Source organism: Vigna unguiculata, chromosome 3 (genome assembly GCF_037176805.1).
Source record: "Vigna unguiculata cultivar grain cowpea cultivar isolate G323 ecotype 2 chromosome 3, ASM3717680v1, whole genome shotgun sequence".
Classification (NCBI taxonomy): Eukaryota; Viridiplantae; Streptophyta; class Magnoliopsida; order Fabales; family Fabaceae; genus Vigna; species Vigna unguiculata.
This window is the reverse complement of record NC_140794.1, coordinates 50,283,674-50,309,943: the sequence shown is the minus strand read 5'-3', so window position 1 is coordinate 50,309,943 and position 26,270 is coordinate 50,283,674. Positions and strand designations below refer to the sequence as shown.

Genomic DNA, 26,270 nt, shown 5'->3' with positions numbered 1-26,270 from the left:
CTTATAACATATCTGAATCCTTCTTTAATCTTTTTAACAGTTAATCCTTTCTTTAATCAAACAAATCCTGTGTCTAATCTCATTGTACAATTTTTGTGAGCGAAAAGCATGGCGGCTAAGCAGGTTGACGATGTATCCTTTATTTATATCTCTCAACTTTGACAAAAAAAAAAAAAAAAGCTTTGCTGTGAATTGAACTTGCACTTCTATACATGGCTGACAAAGTAATTTCCAGATTGGTGATTAATTTTTTTTTATAATTTTAATATTGTGCATTGGTGCTTTAGAAACAGGTAAAATTATATAAGTAAATATTTAAATTTTAAAATTTTGCATTTATTCGGTGGTAGTAACAAATCAATTAATAAATTACTCAGTCTTGAGAAAAAATTTAATAAAATTTTATATAATTCCAAACTTTTCCATAAGTGTATTGATGATGACTTTTTTTAGAAATAAGTTTAGTTGACCATAATATACGTTTTCCATAATAAAAAACCCTGAAAACTTTGTAATTGTGAAAATTTCCAAATTTTTGTTACTTTTTTTTTTTAAATACCTATCTAAACTTGAAAATAAAATATAGTTTTGCATAGTTTTGTGGTTTGTTACTATGATATTATTAGATATCTTTCAAAAAATTGTAAGACAAATTTTATAAAAAGTTATTAAATCTTTATAACAAAAAATAACAAATTTGTTTTCTACTCATAATTAAATTTTCTCATATGCATAAATAGATAATATAATTTTATATCTAAAAATTATTATAGAAATTTGTTGTTTCTGCTTTATATCTGTATAAATATATGTGGTAATTAAAATACAATATAATTAATTAAAACATATATGTTGTCTTCTTTTTAATTTACTCTAAAATATAAGTAGACCGATTATTAATGTTCAATGTGAAATCGGGACTTGTTTTTTTAATCTACTTTTGACTTTTACATATATTTTTGGATTACTTTTTTAATCGAGAATATCCCTTGTCACAATTACAATTCCTATAAAATGATGTGAAAGCACTACTTTTAGTCTAATTTAGCTTCCATATATCAACAATGCTATTTGTCACGTTTAATTCATGAAAAAAGAAGAAGAGTGAATACAATGAAGTCCATCTGTTTTCATGATTGCCGCTATTACTTTTATAAATTTTAAAAAGAAAATTTGGAATCATTCTTCAATGTTAAAATAAAAAATAGAGTTACTTAATATAACATTTTCAATTTCCAACAGCATTCAGATTCACACATCATATTATTAAACAAACATTATTAGTGAAAAAATGACCTTCACACTGTCAGTAGTATCTGTCGCGGTTTGCAAATGTTCAAACATTCCACACAAAGAATCATTATTTCTAACATTCCACAGAAAGAATGTTATTTCTCTAGGACCAGAATTAATTTCAAACATTCCACAGAAAGAATCATTATCTCTAACGTCTCACAGAAAGAATGGATAAATCTCTAGGACCAGAATTATCATCTACAGATATAGTAAAATTTAAGATCTCCCGCATTCTTGTCCAGTTATGATTTATAACATCTGTTTCTTTATCAAAACTGATAAGTTTGACAATGACAGTTGGTCCTTTATTTTTACATGTTAACATATAGGTAAATATTAACCAGTTGAGGTTGCATGAAATCCCCTATATTTTTAATACGCAGAAAAATGTCTTAGTGCTTTGAGAACACTAGTTAATAAGATTCCAAGGCATATCTGTGTTACAATAAAACAATTATTTATGGATGTCGAACTTCCATGAAGAGGTTGGAACCCTCCCTAGTCACTTCTTATAATGTGAAGACATTAAAATAATAATAAAAAAAGTTTTTCTTCAAATTTGTACAATTATGTGAGCAATAAACGGAAATTAGTCCATGCAAAGTACAAGAGTAAGCCAATTTAAGATAAAACTACCAATGACAATCATTTTAGTCTTTATTTTTTTTACTCAAATGAATTTTTTTGTAATATCAGAACTAAATCAATATGTGCTCATAATTTTAGACAATAACTCTATACTACTACTCAATGTGGTCTCAATTATTTAAATACTATTGAGTTTTTTACTGGTTGCATATGTAGGCACTGCTCATGCAAGAATTAACTATCTACTGTGGACCTCCGTTCATTCTCATTCTTTCATTTTTGGCTTGAACGTTTTATTTGAATTGTCCTTACTACACTTCCTATTGTGGTGATCCCAACCTTCAACTCAAATAAATCAGGTACCAGTACTTGTAGTCGTCCAAAATTTGTTTGCAGCAATGACCTATAATATTTAAAAGCATCATATTTTTAAGTAGTAAAAAGCAAAGATGAAAGGGAAGGGCTCAATGATATGATCAATTCAAGGAATGACAAAAAAAAAAAAGAAAAATAAATTGAAGAATCTAACTGCACCTTTTCAGATTGGAGGTCTCCTGAACAACCATACGTGTGCTGCTCATTAATTCCGCCAATAATCAATTCCCCGTTGGTCTTGTTCAGAAGGTTCTGAACCTCGTTCAAAGTCTGCAAGACTTGGAGTTAATGATTTCCATATCCAGTTTAGTGCAGCTGTGATCATCAATGAAAGATGGGGACTTTATTAATTTACAGTGTTTCACAAGGGAAATTATTAGACATGTTCCATACTCAGTAATTACTTCAACAAGCTAACATCAGTTTTATTTAGAATTCCAAACTCATCTCAGAGGTAGGCTAACAGTAAAGGAAAAAAACAAATGGGTGTGGGAAAAAAAGTAGAACAATAAATGTATCTTCAAAACTTAATAAACAGATAAGTCACACATACATGCACAAACAGAGGTGTCCACTCTTTCTCCTTACACAAACTTTTCTTTCACTTGTATAAGGAATTTTAGCTAAATATTTTTCAGGGGTCTCACCCTGATTATGTGAACAACATGGAATGTAGCCAGTTGCATAAACTTTGTCAGATAATTCATTTACTTTTGGAGTGAATGGGATAGAATTGGCAATTTCCATGTTTTGTATTTGAAATTGCTTCGAATGTTATACATTAACTTCTAGGTCTTGGTAAGAAAGTATCTGTTCTAAAAATTTAACTTCAGTAATTGAAGTCCTAAAATGTCCCAACAAATACTCTTGTTTACCAGCATGGACTAACATCAAAGTCCATAAATATGATATGAACTAAAGCAGGAATGGTATGAGTAAAATCAGTGAGTTTATTTCTCAGCTGATGTATTTTTTCCATATCTGAAAAGTTGAAAAGAGTGTAGAATAAGTAATACCTACAACCTGATTCACAACCCCCTAGCCTAGGTACACCCAAAAAGCAGCTTCCTAAAAGTTTTACAACATAATAATGAACTATTTTAACACTTCCCTCCAGCTTAAGCATATAATTGTATATACCAAGTTTGAAACCAATAAATTGAATTCTAGACTCCCTCAAAGGCTTGATTACAATGTCTGCAAGCCATTAGAGCTAATAAATCCAGTACTAATTTCCTTCGATGTAGTTTCTTCTTGATAAAATGACAATTGATCTTTATATATTTGATTCTTTCATTAAAGAGTGAATTGGAGGAAATATGAAGGGTTACCTAATTATCACATAACAAATTCATCTGCTTAACTTCACAAAATTTGAACTCTTGAAGTTACTTAATCCACTCAAGTTCACAAGTGATCAAACTCAGATCTATATTTAGCTTCTACACTAGATTGGAGAACAATTTATTTCTTATTCCAAGGGATGAAATTCCCTTGAATAAATAAACAATATCCTTAGGAGGATCTCTGTCGATGGGTCAACCAACTCCATCTGCATCACAATATCCAAAAATTTGAATATATTCCTTGCCCTCATATAACAACCCTTGTCCTAAAGCCTTTTGGACATACCTGAAAGTACGAGCCACAACATTACAGTGGTCAATGTGAGGATTATGCATGAATTGACTAACAATTCCAACTATATAAAAAATATCAAGTGTTATAGTAGTGAGATAAATGAATTTTCGCACTAGCCTCCTATATCTCTATGGATGTGAAAAGATTTTACCTTGGTCAACCATTAGCCTTTGATTTGGGTTCATCGGACTATCAATGGGCTCAAAATTTACCAGCCATGTCTCCTCCATGATATCAAGAACATATTTTCTTTGTGAAACTACAATATATTTCTTTGATCAAGTCATTCCAATGCCAAGAAAGAATTTTAGCTAGCCAAAGTCTTAAGTCTAAAATGATGAAATAAATACTCTTTGAGTTGAGAAATTCAAGTGTTATTATTTTTTATAATAACTATATCATCAACATAGATCATTAGATAAACACACTTCACAAAGAAAATATAATAGAAAACTGAATGATTTGTCTCGCTTCATCTGAATCCAAAAAAAATGTTTAGTATGACAAAAATTACCAAACGAAACTCATAGTAATTGCTTTAGTTCAAGGAGATTAACACAATTTACAAACTAAATTATACTCTCCCTAAGTAACAGACCTAGTTCCTCCTTAACATCATAAAGGATAACATTTAAAATGTCAAGTTGGTAAATGGGCAATGGCAAATAGCAGCATAGCGAGGAAGAGTGGAATTATACTGATCTTGACCATAGTCAATACCATAAATGAGTATATCCTTTGGCTACCAACTGAGCTTTAAGGTGACCAATTTCACCATTAGACCCATCTATAACCAACATTTTTCTTCCCCAGGAAGAGGAACAAACTCTCGTGTGTTATTGTTAGCAAGAACTTGCATTTCATCAATTATGGTTTGACCCCATCCAAAAGATGATCAAGTGCTTCATGCCTAGTTTTGAGAACATGAAGCAGTTAGGACTATGGTCCTCTTTCTTCCAGTAATTACAATGTCCTCTTTTTCGATGAAACAAACGATGACAAACGATGATCAAGTGCTTCATGCCTAGTTTTCGAAAAAGAGAACATTGTAATTATTGGAAAATAAGCAGTTAGGACTACATCTCTCAAGTGATAAACCTTTGTCAGCGTGCAGTTTATATTCTTCCTCTCTGCAAGATCATTTTGTTGTAGTGTCTACAAACATGTGGATTGATGGAGAATAACCTATGAGGATATAAAAGAAACAAGTTCATCAGAGAAATATCCTTTAACATTATCACTTTGGAAGATTTTAATTATTTTCTTAAATTGGTTTTTAATCTCATTAAAAAAGTAAAGGAATATAGACAAAAGTTTAGGTCAACCTTTCATTAAATAAGCTTAGGTACATAAGAGAATTCATTAATAAAGATTACCAAATATCTAAAAAGCCAGAAGATGTAACATGGTTTTGTGTTGGAATGAATGGTAGAGAAAATCAAGGTTAATAATTTTCGGTTTATTTAAGAAACGATGATTTAACATGTTTTGCTAATTAATACGATTTATATTCTAACACTCTTAGTTACTTAAGACTAGGGGTCATTATCTTCAACTTCGTCAAACTTAAGTGAGCCAAATGGTTATGCAAAATGTTAGGAGCTAAGGTTGCAAAACATGACACAAGAAGACTTGTTTTCAGGTAATAAAGACCTTGTGATTCATGTCTCGCCAATCAAATGACCTGTATCATGTTTCTATATGACAAAGGAATTAACATCAAAGATCATAGAACAATTTAAAAGCGAGTCAATTAGCTTAGAGAGATTAAGTTATAAAAACAATGTGATACGTACAAAATAAATTAAAGATTTAAAGAAAGAGATAAAGGAATTTAATCAATTCCTTGAGATGCAACTTTGGATCCATTAACTACAATAACAAGATGAAGAATTTTTGAAAAAAAAAAAAAAAGAGAAGGAAGAATATTAATAGAAATGTCCAAGGAACTTGTCCTTTCACATAGAAATGCATTCTGTTGAACAATTGATGCCAAAGAAATTTGAGCTCGTCTGTTGAATTTTTTATATTTAATCCTCAAATATTGAAATCTTCTTTTTCGATTTAGACACATGAATTGACTTGTCTAGAAAACTATGGAAGGAGTAACAACTTTCTTGGGTATGACCCATTACCTAGCAATATGAGAATGTCCACTTCGACTGATCTACTCGATTTCTATGAAGGGAGAAGTTTCAATATCTTCCGTTGAACTCCATCTTTCACCACAGTAGGCACTGAAGGGAGTCAGTGACTAAGTTGTCCACTTAAAATCATCTAATCACCAACCAAAATTTGACCACATGCATGACCAAAATTTGAATGTAGATTTCACAGAATCAAAACCATATATAACGTATAAAGTTTTTTTTGGTGATATCCACCAATGAGTCAATCATAAATCTCTTCAGTTCTTCAAAAGCACTTAAAGCTACATATGTGAGATCATTTCATGGCTGGTCTCTTTGAATGAGGCTAGTCAGTCACATCAAAAAGAGACGTTGAATGTTATAAAAAAAAATGTTTTAGGTCTTCTTCCAAAAAGATCAACATGCCTTGAAGAATATGAGTATCTAACATATCTTATTCAAGTAACTATCATAAAACAACACATAGTTGGAACTCAAACTTTTGGCCCTAACTTATATTTTCAGTGGGCATTAACGCTAACTTTTTTCTCCAAATGGTCAAAACATCATTGACCAAGGAATTACAGTTTTCTTGAAGCCGACCAAGACAAGTATTTTTTTTCTTTGCAGTTATAATTTGAGAAAGGAAGATTTGTTGAATGAGGACTTTAATATATCACTGATTGTATAACAAATCATTAGACAGTGTACTGCATAGCCATTAACCCCAAAAACTTATTCCTTCAAGATTCGTTTAACAGATTAAAATGAAAAAGCATATTTCTGGAATTAGAGACAAAAATAACGAATAACAAAAGGACACTGTATCAGCAATGTGGAAGTGGAAAATAAGAATGATTAAAAATGAATCACTAAGTTTCAGTCAGTCTCTATTCAACAAGAGTTTCCAGCGCGGTTTTAAATTTGATAGCACGTTAAAATTTTAAATTAATAATAATAAATAATAATAATAATAATAATAATAAAGATGACACAAGACAATCAGAGAATGAGTAGCACCTGCATCCACATGTGTAGCTGGATTCACGACATGCAAAATCCTCTTTCCCGGTCATAGTCACCATTGGTATAAACTCCATTTGTTGACTGCATATGAGGCGCAAAATGCAGTCAACGTATTGAGTAATTTCTTTTATTTATTTCATAATAAAACGAATCCATTTGAATAGTTAAGCAGTAGAAGAAAAGCAAACGGAAAATGCAGCGGCGGTGTCTTTCGTACAACGTTGATTCTATGGGTTAGGAAAACAATCGATCACTCACTCGAGTTTATTACTAATAGTTAAAATTTTATAACGACATACCAGAAAAGAATTAGCAAGAGAGTTACCCGTGGGAGCCAAGGATCTCAAGTGGAGTGGAGGAAGTACAGAAAATTAGCATGAGAGAAGGTATGCGGTGGCCGTAACAGTGGCGGAGAGCGGTGGTGACAACACCGAACAGGGATGGAATAGGCACTTCAACTAGAAAAACTGAGTCCATTTTCAGTTGACTCAGTGTGACGCGGTGTGACTGGAGTAGAGAGAGAAATTCTCATCGAATATTTAGATTGTGACAAAAAGGCCGATGGGTATTTGGGCCGTATAGCCCATATGGGTCATAGAAACCTGTCCAACATATTTCAGTATTTGCTTGCACATTACCCACGCGTGCCGATATAAAACTATGCATGTGCCAAAAATAAATAGAAAAAGGTTATTTATTCTTCTTTTATTCATAGTCACAGAAAGGTTATGCATGAGACTACGTGAACAATAAAGTATTTTATTCCTTTGCCACTCACAACGTTGAACATATTTTCTTCATTTTAAAGTATCTAAGTGAACTATTTTAGGACGCCATTTTGATGATTCGTCCACTTTATAGTCCTTTTTGGTACTCAGGAAAATGAAAAATTTGACAAATTATACATTACCAAGATGCTCTGGGAGTTGAATCATGGCCATTGGTAAATCTGTTGCATAATACAAGAACGATAGAATTTATTTATTTTTTGACACCCCACTTTTTCTTTCATTCTTCTGACCTTTTCAACTTGCAAATTGTTAATTAAAGTTTAATGATTAAGTGGTTTCAATATAATAATCCATTCAGTTGCTGTCTTCCAACATACTTAATATTCAAACTGAATCTAGGAAAAATTAATATCTGTTTTCACACTGACAATAATAAATATACTTAACAATATTTTGTAAGCATTACCAGAAGAATGTTTTTTGTATAATAAACATTGATTCTCTTCTAATAAATTCTTTAATACTTTCACTTCAAAAGAAAAAAAATAGACAAGACAACTAACATTGAATTAATTATCTCAATTTGTTTTAAATTTAATCCAATGTTTATTTCCCTTCATTCTATTTTAAAATTAGTAATTAAGATTCAAGTCAGAAGTCTAAAGTAATTTCACGTTTTTACATTTCTTCCAATGAAATGTTTAGACAAAATAAATTGATTTAATATATATATATATATATAATAACCAAATTTGAAATGCAATATTTTTTTACAAGTGACAAAGGAGATAATTCCTAACTGAAAGTGTGACCACATCGTTACAATGATGATTTCGTAAAAATATTTTTATAGATTAAATTATTGTGTAAAACTTAATCTCGATATTCATTTCATCCTCATTATTTTATAGAATTTAAAGCAAGTCTAATTTTTTTTATTAATAATAGTTAATTATGCTTTTGTTAGTATAATTTATTTCAAAATATTACTTTATTTAATAATTAATTATTTTTTAAAATAATTGATGATGTGCTGAATGATAATTTTTTTTAAATTATTATTTTCATTAATAATCAATTATCTTTATGAATAATTAATTATTCGTTCACATGTTAATAATCAATCAATTATCATTTTCAAATATTAATAGCTTGCATAAATAATTGATTAAGTAGTAAGCATAATCCATCACACTGTTCCAGTTAAATTTCTCGAAATATCGACAAACAAAATAATCAAATATCATTTAGTATAATTGTTTAAGTCATTTATGAATGTTTTCTATAAATAATCTTTTAAGATATCTTGAAAATAATGAATTATTCTTTTGAGTTGTTAGTTTTATACATTCTAGAATATCTCAAAGAAGCATTTACCTCTTTTAAAAATACTCTTTGTTCAAATATCATTTTGAAGGTTGTGTGGTGATTTTCTTATCTAATAACTCACCGTTTTACTTTTTTGTGATTCATCAACAAGGTGATATCTTTATACTTTATTATAAACTCTTGTTATATATCTAATTGCTGCATTCGTTGCACTATTTATTTGTAATTTTTAGTATATTTTTTTCTTAAGGATTGTGCTAGAGAATTGTAAGTGCGTTGTCTTATAACGTGATTACATGCTTTACATATGAATTGTAATTGAAATATGAACATTTGAAGAGAGTAGAAAAAATCACTTTTAAAAAACAGGAAAAGTGATCAAGAAGAAAGAACCGTGAGAAGCATTTGTTTATTTTCTCTGTAACCTAATTTTGTTCATGACACAATATGAAAAGACTCTAAGACCATGTGTCAGAGTTTATAATCCTGTTGCTTCATCTGCTAAATAAAATGTGAAGCACAAAGGAAGATTTATGTATATGCGTGAACAGTGGGTATATTATCAAAATAAAAAGTCTTATCTTATCTTAATTCCACATTCTTAAAAGGATTTATATATTCAGACATTTCATAAAACTTCAAAGTGGCAGTAAAAAGGAGATGAGTCTCATATGAATGAAATTGTGGACATCATATGGATGTCTTGGAGTCTAAATTGCTAGCATACATAGGTCTATGGGCCTATATTTTAGGCCCATTTACTACTACTTTAGAGTTATGAAAAACTGATAACTCCAAAATTATCACCTGAGTCATGTGTTTCTATCTCATTTAAAGTTTTTAACGGTCTATTGGAGTCTTTGATACTTTGAACAAGAAACTTAAGATTCTGGACTAAGAGTTTAGAAAAGAGGAACTACTGTAAGATTACTTCTCAATCATGGATCGTCTAGAGCTCTTGATACCATATAATATATATATATATATATATATATATATATATATATATATATATATATATATATATATATATATATAAAGAAAGGAATTGTATATTATTGAGTGTGTATAAAATATTACAAGACTTGTGTTATATATATACACAAAACTAATCCTAAAAGACACAAGTAAATGGACCTAAAACATGGATTCATAAGCCTAACATAAGTAAATGAACTTAAAACATGAGTTCATAAACCATGTACGCTAACATAAATATCCTCTCGTAATATCTAAAACACTCGTGAATACATACATTACATCTTATATGAAATTTAAGATTTTCTTTTTTTCTTTTTCTCTTGTCTTATGAGGAGGATTGTTGTAAATACTGGTTATTATAAAAGCCATAAGAGTTTCATATTACTTAGATTCCACGCTCTAAAAAGTTGTTATACGAACACAGTCTCAAAGTGTATAAATTGTGAGTCTTATGAAAGTTAGTTCAATGATGACACTTTTAGAAGCTCAATCTGGACTTCTGTAGCATGGACTGCTGAACTTGTTACTCTGAATTTTAGAACCACATCACGATACTTGTGAAAAGCTGCTTTCTTTTCAAAGCATTTGCTATCGGGCCCGGAAGTGGTTTGTGTTGCTTTCATTCATCAACTTCTTTATATAAAAAGAAATTGTAAGAGAAAAATAAAAGAAATTGATGTTATATTCTTTGCAAATTGAAAGTACGAAGAAATTGAATTCAGTTTTTTCTAGAAAAGTTTATGTAGAAACTTGTATAAAGAGGAATTTGCTAATTCAACTGGTCGGTGTGCTAAGGTCAACCAAAGAGGGAATTTTCATTTACATTATTGATCAGTTTTTTTTTTTTATCTGAAGACTCATAAATTTCTTACGTGTTTTGATTTAAGTTTGAGTATTATTGTCTCCGGGGAAACTCCTGTGATATACCTAGTAGCGAAGAAGAAAAGAGATTAGTGGTTTTGATTGTTTAGCAGAAAGTTAGAGAGGAAAATTATGTAGAAGGACATTGGTATGCATTAAAAGGAAGTTGGCAAGAGAAGCATAAAGTGGAGAGGAAACGAAAGTTGTGATAGGCTGCCTCCTTGACTGGGTATGTTTATTGGTCCCCTACCCCTTAAATAAAGGGCAATGTACCCCTTTGTCCAGGTGCTCTATCCCATCTACCTGCTTTTCAAGGTAATCATAACAATAATTAGTTGGCATTGTAGTAGTAATAGTGGCAGCACCAGCTGGAGTTACCAAAAATATACCACCTACACAATTTACTTTCACTCATCAACCTCAAGCTTTTTCTCATTCAATTGCTTAAAATATAGCAAAATCCTACTAATATATCTACCTGTCCTTTAGGGAGGAACTTCATTTTTCTTCAATAACCTTTCATTCTATAACTCTAAGCCCAAACTTTGAAAGTGACTCCAATTATTGGAACTTGGAATTTCAACCTCACTTTCTTTTATACCCAACATGCCATCGTCTCCTAAACTGGGAATGTTTCTACCTCCGGATAACACTTCTTTCGCTCTATTCAAATACTTTAATATTTGTTTTCATCTTTCAAATCACCCACTAAATCATAATTCACTTTCAAATTATTACAAAATTTACCTTTCAAATACCCTTCCTCTTCATAATGAGTTAAACACGTACTTAATTAATAACTTCAAACTCAAAACAATGAAGTCAGTGACACAACGAAAATCAAAATTAACAAATTATTACTTCAGCATCAAGTCAAAAGTTAAGTTCGTTATTTTAGACATATATACATGTTTGGAGTGTTTAACGCAAAATCAAATACAGCATTAATTACATTTTTTTACTCATAAAGGCCTTACTACTATAAAACATAAACATAGACATAGACAAACGTTTTGTACGGTGGTACTTAGAATATTTGATTTTAAAAATAAAGAAAAAAGTAGAAGATTTTCTTTATAAGCAATTCAAAGTTGTTTCTTCGAGTTACATATAATTTTCTTTTTTGCTTCTGTTTTATAATAAATTTATCTAAATATGTAAAATTATTAAGAAGTATTTTTTTTAAAATACACAAAAGACTTATTGTTTATTGACACCTCAGAACAGTTTTTTTACCAAGTTGTTTTCCATAATGTGAAGTCAAACCAAATCAAAACAAACCTTTTATCTATGTAATTAAACCTACTTTTATTTTTCATCCACAAAATTGTTTTCGCTTTTTAATTTTGTAATATTTTTTTAGCCTATCAATTTCCCTTACAAAATTCTTAATGGAAAGATATACAGAAGCATCCAATCCTCGTTTCACCTACCCTTACAAACTTTATTGAATTATATATATATATATATATATATATATATATATATATATATATATATATATAATAATAATAATAATATTACGTAAATTTGTATATCCAGAAACTCGTGCATATCCAGAAAAGTTGAATTTGTTTAAATAAGATAGTTGCATGCAAAGCGTCCGAATAAGAATCTAACCCAGAAATTGGGTGCACAAAAAATAATCCAAATGATTTTCTTCAATCAATTGTTTATCTATTTGTAATGGAAGCATATTATAGTTGATATAAATTATAGAAGAATTGTGCTACATACTATTGAGGGGTTAATTAATAAGATAAGGTATTTTGACTTGTTATTTTCAACACTGGTCCTGTTTTGGTTTTCACTGTATTTCTCTCCATCACGTCGTGTCTTATTATCTCTTTTGTTCTTCTCTCTTATGATTGTAAACATATTGTCGTAAAAAAGTGTTGTGTGCAGGAAAATTTGTCAAATGGAAATGCATGTTGTTGGGGACCCTGTTTGATTTAGGTTTCAGTAATCAGTGGTAGTAATGATGAGACTTTCCTAAAGAAGAGCACTTGAGTCAGAAGCAACTAAATTAAGGTGCAGATAAGATGAGGTTCTTTCTTAATGTATACTATATGGCTCACAGTCTCAGATCCAAGAACTCATGCGACAATGTCATCATTTTTCCTAAAAAACATCATCTCCACTTGCAATAGGGCACTTCACCTTTGCTTCCCCATGCCCTTAATCAACCACAATCAAGATCAAGGGACCTACCCTTAATCATCACAGTCAAACTTCTCAAATTATTGACTTATTCATTTTCCAAATTTATTCAAAAGGAAGATGAGTGAGGCGAATGAGTAAATCATCTTCTCCATAATGACCAAAATTCATCAACATTATTATTTTTGGAGAACTAATTTCTGAAAAATAATTATAGAACTACAGACACAATTATATATTATTTTAGGAGGATTAATGTTTAAATTATCTTTAAGAACTAAACAAAAATTGTTCAAATGTAACTAAAACATATATTTGATCCGTTTCAATGGAATTAAACTGAACACCTATTTAAGAATCAAATATATGAATAGATAAAGTTATTTAAAAATAGAGTTAAATGTTTTTGATCATTTAACTTTTAGTTAAAATTAGAATTAGTCTCTCATCGAAACTTTGGACCAATTTAGTCCTCCATTTTTAGAGATGCATCAACATATATTTTTAACCAAATTTTGTTAAGTTTATTTGACATTTCAAACACGTTTTTTAGTTAATATTGAAGCAGAAATGTATCAAACAGTATAAATAACTCAAATATTATTATGAAACGTGTTTAAAACGTTAAATAAACTTAATAAATCTAGGTTAAAATGATTAAATTCATATATTTCTAAAGTTAAAGGATTAAATTAAACCAAAATTTCAAGGAGGAATTAATTATCATGTTCACTAAAAATTAAGAAATAGAAAATATATTATTGAAATGACCAAGGATGAACTTCAACGAGAATATTGTATCTTTTGAGGTCTTCCTGTTTGCTTGTTACTGTGTACCGGGCCTACTTTTTCTTAGATCCGTTAATCTAAGATGTTCTTTGATTAATTTAGTAATCAAGTTAATTAAAGTGATTTTAATTATAGAAAATTCTAGTGTTTTTTTAATTTAGTAATCAAATATTAAAGTATTTTTTTATGTGAATATTCGATTAAATTATAATGGGTGGACTATTTAAAATTCTAGTGCACCTATCTAATAAAAATTAATTTGTTCACGTGTCATCATTTGAATTGTGTCAACTATATTTAAAAGAGAAAATAATGACGATACATGTATGTTTATTATAAATTTTTGCCAAGACTCGTACATAGCATCGGTCTTGAAATAGAAGAGCTCATGGATCTTTGGTTTCAAAAAATGTTTTATATGTTATCTTTTAATTATAGAAAATATCATATTTTTCTCTCATTCCTATTTTTAAACACAATAAAACAAAAACAAAGTAATAATTTAATAATTTAAAATAAACAGGAATGTCTGTTAAAACTAAGCAACCTTAGTATATCTAAACTTTTTAATGCAACAATGGAAATCAAATTTAAGATTTAAGACCGACCATAATAAATTAGCATTTCGTAACATAATGCCAGAAAAAAAAAAGTGTAGAGTTGGAGTTAGGTACTACTGTTAAGGGTTGATGATTGTATGTAGCAAACACAGAGGACCCACGAGGGCACTCTCGTCTTAATTGTTGGGGCAACATAATCGATTTCCTCGTATTAAACAAGGTGAATCATGAGTTACCAGAATGCCGATAGAAAAAAAAAAAAAAAAGTTGACAAATTTGGCATCTTGGATTGTAATTTTTAACTGAGAAACACGATGGCATCATCAAGGCATGTTCATGTGAAAGGAAAGGGTTTTGTAGCTACCTTCAAAATTGTGGTGGCTTTCCCATCACATTAACTTTTGAGTTTGATGCCATGCCATGACACCCATAATCATGACTTTTGTTGCTGTTCTCTCACTTTCACAAGAGTTGACAAAACAAACAAGTTGAAAACAGCACATAAAATAAGCACTCTCTAGATTTCCTCCTTTATTGGGAGAGGAGGGAGGCGCCACAACGTAACCTTCCGCTCTATTTCTAAGTCCTAATTAACCTTCAGTCTTTTCTCAGCCTACAAATTCATAAAATATTTAAACAATTATAAGAAATTTAAATATTTAGTAATTAAATTATTTCTAATTAAATTTATTTTACTTTTTGAATAATTAATTTAAATGAAGTAATTAAAATATCTTAAATTTTAATTTTTTAATTTAGATAAAACAATTTGATTTTTATTTTAACATGAACTAAACTCTACCTTTAGTTCAACTTAATTTGATTTAACTTTTAATTTGGAATAACTTGTCTCGACTTTTGATTCAAGTTGATTCAAGCCGATTCAACCTAGACCGATTTAAATTGATTTGACCTCAGTTAATATGACCTTGGTAGATTTGAACTGATTTGACTCTAATCAACCTTCAACTAGAAAAGATTGGTTTAAACCTTCAGTTTAGGCCGGCTCGGGTCGATCATCGGCTTGGATCGACTCGAGTCGACATTCAGTTTGGGTCAACTCTAGTCGACTTTTGGCTCGAGTCGACTTGGCTCAAGTTGACTCAGATAAATCTTTGGGTAAGGCCAACTTTGCTCAACCTTCGATCAAGGTTGACTTGGCTCAACCTAGGATTTGGGCCAACCCGACTTGACCTAAGACCCAGGCCGATCCAGCTTGATCTTCGATCTAGGCCAACTGGCATGACCTTTCACATGGGCTAACTTGTTCGGATCTTCAACCTAAACCCACTCATGTCAACCTTCTGCTCAGCCCGACTCGGCTTGGCCTTCGACTAAAATTGAAAGTCTATATGAGTCGATTTTTTGGACATGTAAACCTTTTTTGTCCGAACCAATGAGCAATTCTGCAACTTGGAAAATTTCCTTCTTGTTTTTAGAGAATTTCAAATTCTACTATTTTTTATTTAAATACCTTCTTAAAATTTCTCAATTTCAATTGTCTTTCAATTTCTTCAAAAATGTCTTTATAAGCTGCTTATTTTATTTTGATATATCATTTTGGTCAATTTGTTCTATTTAAAGGTATTTTTGAACTAAATGGTAGTATTTTATAACTTGAGAAAGGAGTAGAACTACCTAGATAGACAAATTAATGATTTGATAAATTTAATAAATTTCTAAAACTTTGTAGACTCACTAGGCGAGCCAACTAATCGCTGGGAGAAAAAAATGTGATTTTAAGATTTAAAAAGTTCAAGTGACTTTACTCATTAGGTGAGGTAAAACTTGACGAACAAGCTAAGACTAGCTAGGTGAGCTTTTGAAAAGAAGTTCCCTAAGGCCTTACGTAATGGACATAAATATTTTGGTAAAATTTTGGCGAACTTATGGTGGTTGGATCGTTGTGTGGGCTTTGTTTCTGCTAGGTGAATTTTAACTGTCTTAATTCCAAAATTTGCTTGTTGAGCGAATCATTCCTTTTGTTGAGCAAATTTTTTTTATTAAATTACAAAGAGCTCAAAAAGGGATTGATCAAGCCATTGATTTGTTAGGTGAATACATCTTTAGGGGTGCCTCTCAGAATGAGAGATGATTGCCACTAAGTGACAAGTAGATTTTGCATATGAAAATAACTATTTTAGTTTTGAAATAAAATGGATGGGTGTGTGGTAGAGCGAGCATGTTACTCATAATATACTTTTTGTGTGGTTGAGTGACCAAGTATAGTTGGGACATAAGCCATAATATACTATGAGATCTTAGTTAATGCATTAATGTTGTCAATGAAGATATTTTCAAGGAGAAAATACTAAATTATAATGTTATAGAATGTGTATTGAACGACAATTCCATGTATGAGATTATTCTAACTCTACTAGTTTTAGTCTCATATATAGGAAGATGTTAGATGATTAGAGTTGATGGAAGTTCTTATGTTATGGAGGGACAATGTGAAAAAGAATCATGTGTCATAGATGGTATAGGAATTTACCCTATCATATGAGTGGAGAACTTAGTTGATGATATATATGGCTTTGTGTGAACGAGAGGTAATATAATAAGTGCATAATCTCTAAGTCTATTCAATACACCATTCTTCCAGAAATAGAATCAAATGTCTATGTCATTAGCTAAGCCAAATGAGCTATTTGTTTGAGTCAAATAAACTAAGCGAGTTGAATTATTATTAGAATTAAGCAATATGTGTTTTTAATTATAGACTTTTAATTTTAGATATTTTTTTATTAAATAATTATGACAATAAATGGGTATATGGTATTTTATAAATCATTAGTTTCCTCTTTATTGTACCTTTGTTGGTTATAATTGTAATGATCGAGTGAGACAAAGAAATATATGATGTTTTATGTGGAAGTGTTTAGTATGAATGAGTTAAGAAAACAGTGATGTTTTTTAATAAAATTGTATGGATATTTTTGTATTATTGTAATTATTTTTTTTATCTTGCTTAATAAATTTATTTTCAAAACTTCACTTCATTTAAGAATAATATAATATAATATTATATATATATATATATATATATATATATATTCATTTTTATAGAAATATCATAATTTAACTATTAAGTAGGATTGTTGGAGTTATTATCTTCAAGAAACTTCTTCTAATAATTACATAACAAAATTAAGGAACTTTTTTTCCCAATTAAATTTTTTTCATAATATTATTATTTTCATGAACTAAGATGATGATAGTGTCATAAATTCGATCGTATATTCAATAAAAAGAATATGTAAATAGCTTCCTTAGTTTTTAATTAATTTTTTCTAACGAAATCTTCCTTTTTAACGCTGCAACGTAACTTCTTAGTATAAATAATGATAATTATTTATTCCAAATTATAGTTGTTTACTATAAATTAAACCGAGTTTTTTGTAAAAATTTATAAGAGATTTGTAGAATTTTGATAGTTAATATTGTTTAATTGTGTTTGAATATGTAATAAAAAATTAAGCATGCATTTTTTTAAAAGGATTAGAACAACTAAATACTCCATAATCAATATATTTTCTTGTCCATAAAAAAATTAAACCCATGCAAAAGTGAGAACAATTTCTAGATGTAGTTTATGATTCTAAACATTTAAAAAATATTCAAAAGTTGTTCTGAGAAATTTAGGTTGAATTGAAAGCATATTGTCTTATAGTAGAAACCATGAATGAATATAGAAACGGTGGCGTCAAGATAAATATGTAGAAACATACGTCGGCAGGGATGAACCTATATGTCTCAGAAGAGATGGTCATGTCCTGTCCTCCACAATCTTTCTTAAAAGAAACACAAATTAATATAAATATGTTAAGAAGAAGCACTCGTCCTCAAAAAAAAAAAAAAAAGCATTTCATTTGTTTAAAAAACTTAATCCTACACCACACAATTAATACTCATTGTGTGTATATGTGAAAGGAAAATAAGTCATTACACTTTTTAGTTACCCCAACAATTACATCACTACAAACATTCTATTATCTTAAGTAATTCTGCATAACATCATAAATATAATTTTTAAAATAGGAAAATTTTAATATATTAATACATAATTTTTAATGTTAAATATAAATAATTAAATTAAATTATTTTGCGGCGGAAAAACAAAAATATATATTTGATTTCAACATAATAATTATTTTTAAGAAAATATTTCTACTTATGGCGATTTCAAATCAATTTAACAAAACATTTAATATTCAATGTTGTGCCTTTTTCACAATCAACTTCCATTTCTAGTCAATTATCATTATAACATCAGTAACTAATAAAATTAGTATGTACATATAAGACTAGTAAAAAAACTTATTATTAAAGTTTCTTTTATATTTATTTGCAGTTTATATATAATATTATTTGTTAATCTATATTAATTTTATACGTACATTACCGGTAAACCTAACCTCTCGTTCATTAATTTTGTACGTAACTCACATTAAATACAGTCGCATAGAAATACTCGTAGTAGTAATTAAAGCATATGCAATGACAGATATAATTTATCACCCATAAGTGAAATTTATTTGTTATAGTAAGTGACGCAGTGATAATTGTATAAATGTAGTAAATTTATCATGGCAATTTTTAGCTGAATAGTAAGTTCACAAATCACTTCTGATATTAGTTTAAGCTATACTTAATATAGAAGTAGTTATATGTTAGTTCAAATAAGAACTTACATTTACAGTAAATATATTTTAGGATAATAGAAGAGTGAACATAAGTACTAGACTCTACTTTTTTTAGTTATTTTTTTATCTATTTTTTCTCACGACAAACTAATAACTATTAGTATTACATATTTTTCATCTACAACCAGATGGGGTTTAAAATGAGAGTGTAACTTTATTCATCTTTTTCTAGATTCTTTCCTTTTATCATTTGCATTGCCATCGAAATAAATGTTTGATAAAACCTTTTATATGAATGCTAAAGTGGTTATATTGTAATTAGTTTCAGGATTTTAAAGTAAAATATTTGATTTCCCTCTAATTGGCTCTCTAACAGGAAGGTTAAGGAAAACAAAAAGGTTATTGTTAATAAGTGAATTTTAAGTCTAACTAAACTCCAGACAACAAACTCGTAAGGTAAGGTTTACATCCACTTATGTATTATGAAATAGTCTTATCTTTCTAGTTGACGTGGGATCTCCAACAACACTCCCTCACGTCGAAACATATACATCTCGTGTGTGAGACTAAAAATTGATGAGTGGTTCGATAGCAGGTGACATGATATGCCCAACAAATAACAAATCTCGTTAGGAAAAAATTGAATTCATGACTCTAATACCATGTTAAGAAATGGACTTTCAACCTAACTTAACCTAACAAAATTAACTCATAAGGTGAGGTTTGCACCCACTTATATACTATAAAATAATTTTATGTTTATTTGATGTGAGATCTCCTACAATTATGAACAATTGAAAGAAATAAAAGGAAGTATTAACAAAAAAAATGGAAAATATCAACGTTTCAATAGTACTTAAGGTCTAAATCATCATGTATTTTTTTCTATGTTGATTAAATCTAACTAACACAATAAAATACACTTTTTATGTTATTTGTATTTATTTCAATTTTATATTAGACATAGTAAATAAAATTAAGTAACAAAAAAATTATTCTTCAGGGTAGTATAAGTAAATATATAAACAATTATAATTATAATTATAACTAATTTCATAATGTCAATTAATTTAATATATGTATCATTACTTAAAATGGTAAATAATTTAGCGATGAAAAATCAGATACTGAATTGATCCCTGATTTTGATCAGTAAACCACATATATGACATTATGACTAATAAACTTGTGACTCTGTTTTATGAATAATTTTAGAATAATTAATCTTCATTGGAAACCATTATTTTCTTTCAATCTAATGTTCGAAACACTGAAATAAATTAATTTTATCTAATCTATAATCAACAATTTATTTTATGAACAAGGTTTGTTTGATTCAATATGTCTTTAAGTATATATTAGATGTTTTTAAATAATTGTATTAACTTTTTTAAGTGTTTTTAAATTAAATTAATTTTATTAAATAATATTAATTTAACGGTCCAATATATCATATATTTAATAAATGTTAAATATATAAAAATATTTAAAACTACTTTCACACGAGTGTAAATTATTTATCATCACATCAAACTGTTTTTGTCAGATTTGTTATTATGTGTTTTGGTTTCATATTTTTTTTTAAAGGATGAGAAATTATTGATGCCAAGTTTAAGCATGCTATGTGGGGGTGATAGTTGCATATGTTTGTCATAGTTAGGGATTATTTGACAATGGAATCAAGCATTGACTTTACTGAGCATATAGGATTAGGCACACAATTAACAAAAGTAGCGTTGCAATAAAAATAAAAAACAAGACTTGCATCACACTCACGTTGTGTCTGTTTATGGAAAAATATTGTTTCCACGAATAGAAATGCGACAACTATAGTTATTGTTTCGGTAGAAGAACACGAATTTGAAATTATAGATTTGCATAAATTTTGCTTTGACTTAATGTTTTTGTCTCATTTTTTTTATTTAATGTGATTTTAATATTTATCAGAAAAATTCAATCTGATATCTTTCTTAAATTAGTATATTAACGATTAACTATGTTTTTTTTTTCTAAACATAATACAATTTTGTTTTTTTTTTCTTATTTCAAATTTTTATTCTCTCAATTCTCCATATTAAGAAATGCATGAAATGTACGGATGAAGTCTTTCTCATTTAAATATGATAATTATTTTTTAATCTGACAAATGATGAATTATGTTAACCTTCTATAAAATATTGATAAAAAGAAATATTTGTAGGCTACATCCAATATAATTCATAGTATTTCCCATTAAAAATCAATTAACATCTTTTGGCGGTAAAAATAAGTGCATTGTAATTCTTAAATATATGAACCTAAACAAAAATTAAAAATAAAAACATAGGTCACCCTAATATTAACGTTTTCAAATGATATTGTATATTTATATTTTTACAAAAATAAATATATTTATATTATTTTGTTAAGTTATCATCTTTTATAAGATAATTGATGTAACAAGAGATCGTATTTATTTCTTTCGATAAATGCTTAGAAGAGTTAAAGACAAGCATTAAATAATTATTACAAATACTATAACAAAAAAAATATTAAATATTTTATTTTGAGATATTAAATCTTTTATTCTTTTTAAGTTTTAAAGAAAGTCATGAAAAATCCTAATATTAAACATAAAATATGTAAATTGTTAGTTCTCATTGTCATGTTGGGTGAAATTAGACATGACTTCTGTAAACAAAACTCCATCCAGAATCATAATTTTGAAAATCATAATTGATTTATTGTAATAACTTTGAAGAGGGTTTGATGCTTTGTATGAAAGGAAGAAGGCTGAGTTATTATGTTATGCTTTATGTTATAATATATAATATAATAGAATAACATAATAGAATAATAATAAAAAAGTAACCAATAGTAATATATAAATAAAATAATAGTATTAAATAATAATAATTATAATAAATATTTAAAATTAATAGAAATCACAATAATAATAATAATAAAATAATAGTAATAATTAAAAAATAGTAATTATAATAAAATAATTTTGTAAAAAATAATTAAAAATTTAATATTATTAATAATAAAAATTAAAAATATAATAATGATATTAATAGTAATATAAAAAGACGTTAATAATAAATGTCAAACAATAATTAAAATATTAATAATAATGAAATCATAACATAATAATTTATACCTCTATATGAAACAATTCTCTTTTTTTTTTTTACATATTTGTTTTTCAATTTTATACTTTAAGTTAAAGTTTTTAAAATTATTTGTTTTTCAATTTTATTCTTTGAATAACTGTTTTTTTTAGTTTAATCATTTTTCTAAATTTGACCATTCTTTTAAACTTAATTTTTTTAAATTATAGAACTGTCTAAAAAATAAATAAAAGTTATTTAAAATAAAATTATAAATATATTTATATTTAATTTATAATAATAATAATAATAATAACAATATTAATTTTATTATTATAAAATAAATAAACACATGTACAGACGACATATTAAAATAATAATAATAATAATAATTTTATAAAATAATATTAATAATAATAAACTATTTGAACTTTTATTCTCTTTCTGCTGTGTTCTTTTTTCTTTTTTTTCACTTACCCATTTTCATTTTGTCAATCAAACAAAACAATTAGACATAATCCTTAATTAGAAGAAAAATTCTTGTTAAAAAAACAAATTTCATCTTGAATCAAAGGAAAAGATATGAGATTCATTTGGTCATGTATCTTGTGGTTTCTTTATCATAATTGACAATCTTGTGAGAGAAAATATTATTGCTTCTCTAACTTTGAGAATGAATGACAAGTTAGAACCATTAGTTTTATATTTTCCTGTCCGAATTATGAAACCAAATATGTTATTAATCTAGAATGTGACTGGTGGGAGGGAACCCCTCTAATTATCAGACAAGTGTTTGATCTATAATATATATATATATATATATATATATATATATATATATATATATATATATATATATATATATATATATAAATAAATAAATAAAAGAAATATCAATTAAATTCATAAGAGCTCCCACATAGATTATATGTATGTTGTATAGATGGAGAAATAAAGACTACTTTAATTAACATTAATTTCATTTATTGAATGTTGAATTAATGACAGTGGTACACTTGCACGTGACTAAACTGTCATTAATTAACGAAGTATTGATTAATAATTCTAAAAATCTAACAGTGAGTACAAGGCGAAATTCAATCTAAATTGTTCTCATGGAACGAAAATTCCATCCCACAGTTTACTATGAATTATTATTAATGGTTTCTCTTTGTACATGTTTCTCCCTTTCAAACATAAAAATCTCCTAACCAGATTCTCATGATATAACATTAAGAATACAAAGGGTCTAAGTTCATGAAACTACAGGGACAAAACCCCTAACTTAGATATGGTCGATTAACAAACCATGTTAATCCCTTTCTTTTGGAAACCTCGTCGAAAAAAATTCGGCACGCCAAAGCCGTGGCGTGTCCTCCGTGAAAGGTGGGTCCTGGGAACTCGATTTCTCCGATGAGTTGGAACTTCGAAGGGTCCTAGGTATTGCTTGCGCCTGCTTGAAGTGACACGTGCTGGAGATTGATAGCATTTGGATGACGGCGCGTAGAACATTCACCGAACATGGCGTTGTTTGTGACTACGTTTGTTGACTTGGTGGTTTTGGGCCTCCCTGTGCTTGTTGGTCCAGCAAACCTTGAAGACGTGAGCAACGGCGGTTACATGTGAGATGTTTGGATTGGGTGTGATTTTGGTTGGATGCGGTGAAGCACATGGTAAAGTTTGTTGGATATGTGGTGGTTGGTGGAATTTAGACATGTTTATTAAGTGAAGAGAAGAAGATGACGATGAAAAGGAGTGAAATAGGGAATAGAAAAAGAGAAGGGTGAAAGAAGAGGATTGGGTAAAGGAATCTTGGATGAACCACTTTTAGATTTTTCAAAAGCGTTTCATTAGATTTTAGGCCTATTCATATTCAATTCATTGCTATATAAGGGTAATGTCTCTCTTACTTATTGGAGACCTCATGTTTAGTATTGTTTGCTTTTTAAGGATGTCATTTACTTGTTTCTTAAGTGATTTAAGTGGTCTAAATTATTTATGAGTATATAGGCCAATTTAAATAAAAATAAAAATGTAAATGAAAAATTTTAATACATGTTTATAAATAATAACTATATGTATATAAAAACTTATTAAGTTATTTTTGTGAGTACGAGATAATCTTTTTTTTTAAGTGGAAAGAGTACTTTTTCCATTTGAGGAAAATGAGGTCCTTAACTTTAACTTTCCCCTTTCATCACAAATACACAGAAAATTGGTTGGAAGATAGATTGAAAGATACGTTTACACGAACACGCATCCTTGCTTTTTCTTTTGATTTTTTTTTTTTCATTTTTCTCTAGGCATTTCCCTAATCAAACCCAGGTTAGTTGTTTTTTAATTAATTAAGTAAATTTTTATTTATTAAAGTTATTAACTAAAATCTGATTAAGTTTTAAGTTTTTAAATATAATAATGCAACTATTTTTATTTAATTAACAAGAGAATAATTAAGACATAAATATTAATTATTTTAATTTGTGCTTCATATAAGTTAAAAAATTAATAATAATAATAATTTATATAACAATTGAAATTAGATTTAAATTAAATGAATACATTTTAAATTTTAGGAACTTAATTGAATCTTTTATTATTAGATAGGCTAAATAGAAAAAAATATATAAAATAAGATTAAAAAAAATAATTGAACCTCAAATGATAGTTTTTCATTTTCCTTTAATAAAGTTAAATACTTATAACTTTTTATTAAATATAAGCAAGCCTAAAACGTTTACATTAATTAAAATTAAAGAAAATAAACTGTATTAACGGCCATTTGGAAAAAAATGTTTTTCATAGGTGATTTCAGATATTTTATATTATTTTCATACTATATTATATATATATATATATATATATATATATATATATATATATATATATAATAAAACTTATTATGTTATAAGTTCCTGATAAATTTGAAATTTTTAATTGAGTGCTTGATTAATTTTTGTGGTCTATTGACTATTCAATGAATTTAGTTTTTTCAATTTCGTTGTTAACTTTTTCTTTAAAGTAGATGATATGGTTGTTAAGTGTCATATGAGGTTATTATCTTGTCAAATACAATTATAATTGTCTAAGGTTTAATGCAAGAGTTTTTTCCTATCATAACCAACTAAAAATCTATTTGGTTAAATAAAAGTATTATATGAAGAACATTTTATGAATTTTATGGATATAAAAAGTAATGTATTAACTTTGTCGAAAAATTTCATAATTACATAATATTGTTATGCACTAACACTTTATTTTAACTAGAAATTTTAATTTTAGGTTTATATGCTACAACGAGTTTTTTATAATCATTAGATACCAACTTAAATGTATATTTTTAAAATCATTATTTTTTTTTGGAAATATTATTTAAAAAATTAAATATGATAATTATATTTTTTCATATGTCAAATAAAATAAAACATTCCTTGAAACTAACATTCTCTTAAAATATTTATTATTACTTATCAACATTTGCAAGTTCAATTTTCAACATTAAAAATATTTAAAACAAACTTCTAAAGTATTGTTCTCAATATGCAATCTAATAAACGGTCTCTCCCAAAGTAGAAGTTTATAAAAATTTATCAAATATAAAATTATTATGATTTTATAAAATATAAAATTATGATATTCATTTTTATTCAAATAATAAAATCTAAAATTATTTGTCCGCTAAAGAAGATAGAGATCGAGAGATGTGGCACTCTTCATAATGATTTAGAAAGATAAGCAATAGTTGTTTTAAAAGGATGATTTTATAAAATATAAAATTATGATATTCAATTTTTATTCAAATAATAAAATCATAATTTTATAATCATACAATTTTGAATTAAAATAGAAAATTAATGAAAATATAAATTATACAATTATAAAAATATATATTTATAAAATTAAAAATCACAAATTATAAAATTATAAATTACAAAATTATAAACCCTAAATGCTACTAATAACATGACAAGATAATAATTATGTCAGTCCCTTTCTTGACATTCACATCACCCCATTAACAGGAAAAGTTAATGGTGGGAACTCAATTGAAAAAATTAAATTTATCGAG

General features: G+C 27.7%; 1 protein-coding gene across 11 annotated transcripts; it reads right to left on the bottom strand.

Moving 5' to 3' along the window:
• Positions 1–1,935: 1,935 nt before the first annotated feature.
• LOC114176565 (uncharacterized) lies at positions 1,936–7,575 on the bottom strand. 11 transcript variants are annotated; one of them, XM_085670706.1, is made up of 6 exons: positions 7,381–7,575; positions 7,050–7,136; positions 6,036–6,137; positions 4,999–5,085; positions 2,419–2,574; positions 1,936–2,287 (listed from the first exon to the last, which is right to left on the bottom strand). In XM_085670706.1, the coding sequence occupies exons 1-3, from the start codon at positions 7,530–7,532 to the stop codon at positions 6,068–6,070; spliced, it is 309 nt and encodes a 102-aa protein (XP_085526832.1). In that variant the 5' UTR covers positions 7,533–7,575; the 3' UTR covers positions 1,936–2,287; positions 2,419–2,574; positions 4,999–5,085; positions 6,036–6,067. The 11 variants fall into 11 exon arrangements, 10 of the variants coding, with proteins under 10 accessions (XP_085526832.1, XP_085526827.1, XP_085526833.1 ...); XR_014993444.1 differs by having other exon boundaries at positions 2,419–5,085; positions 6,036–6,177; XM_085670701.1 differs by having other exon boundaries at positions 2,419–5,085.
• Between the last annotated feature and the right edge of the window lie 18,695 nt (positions 7,576–26,270).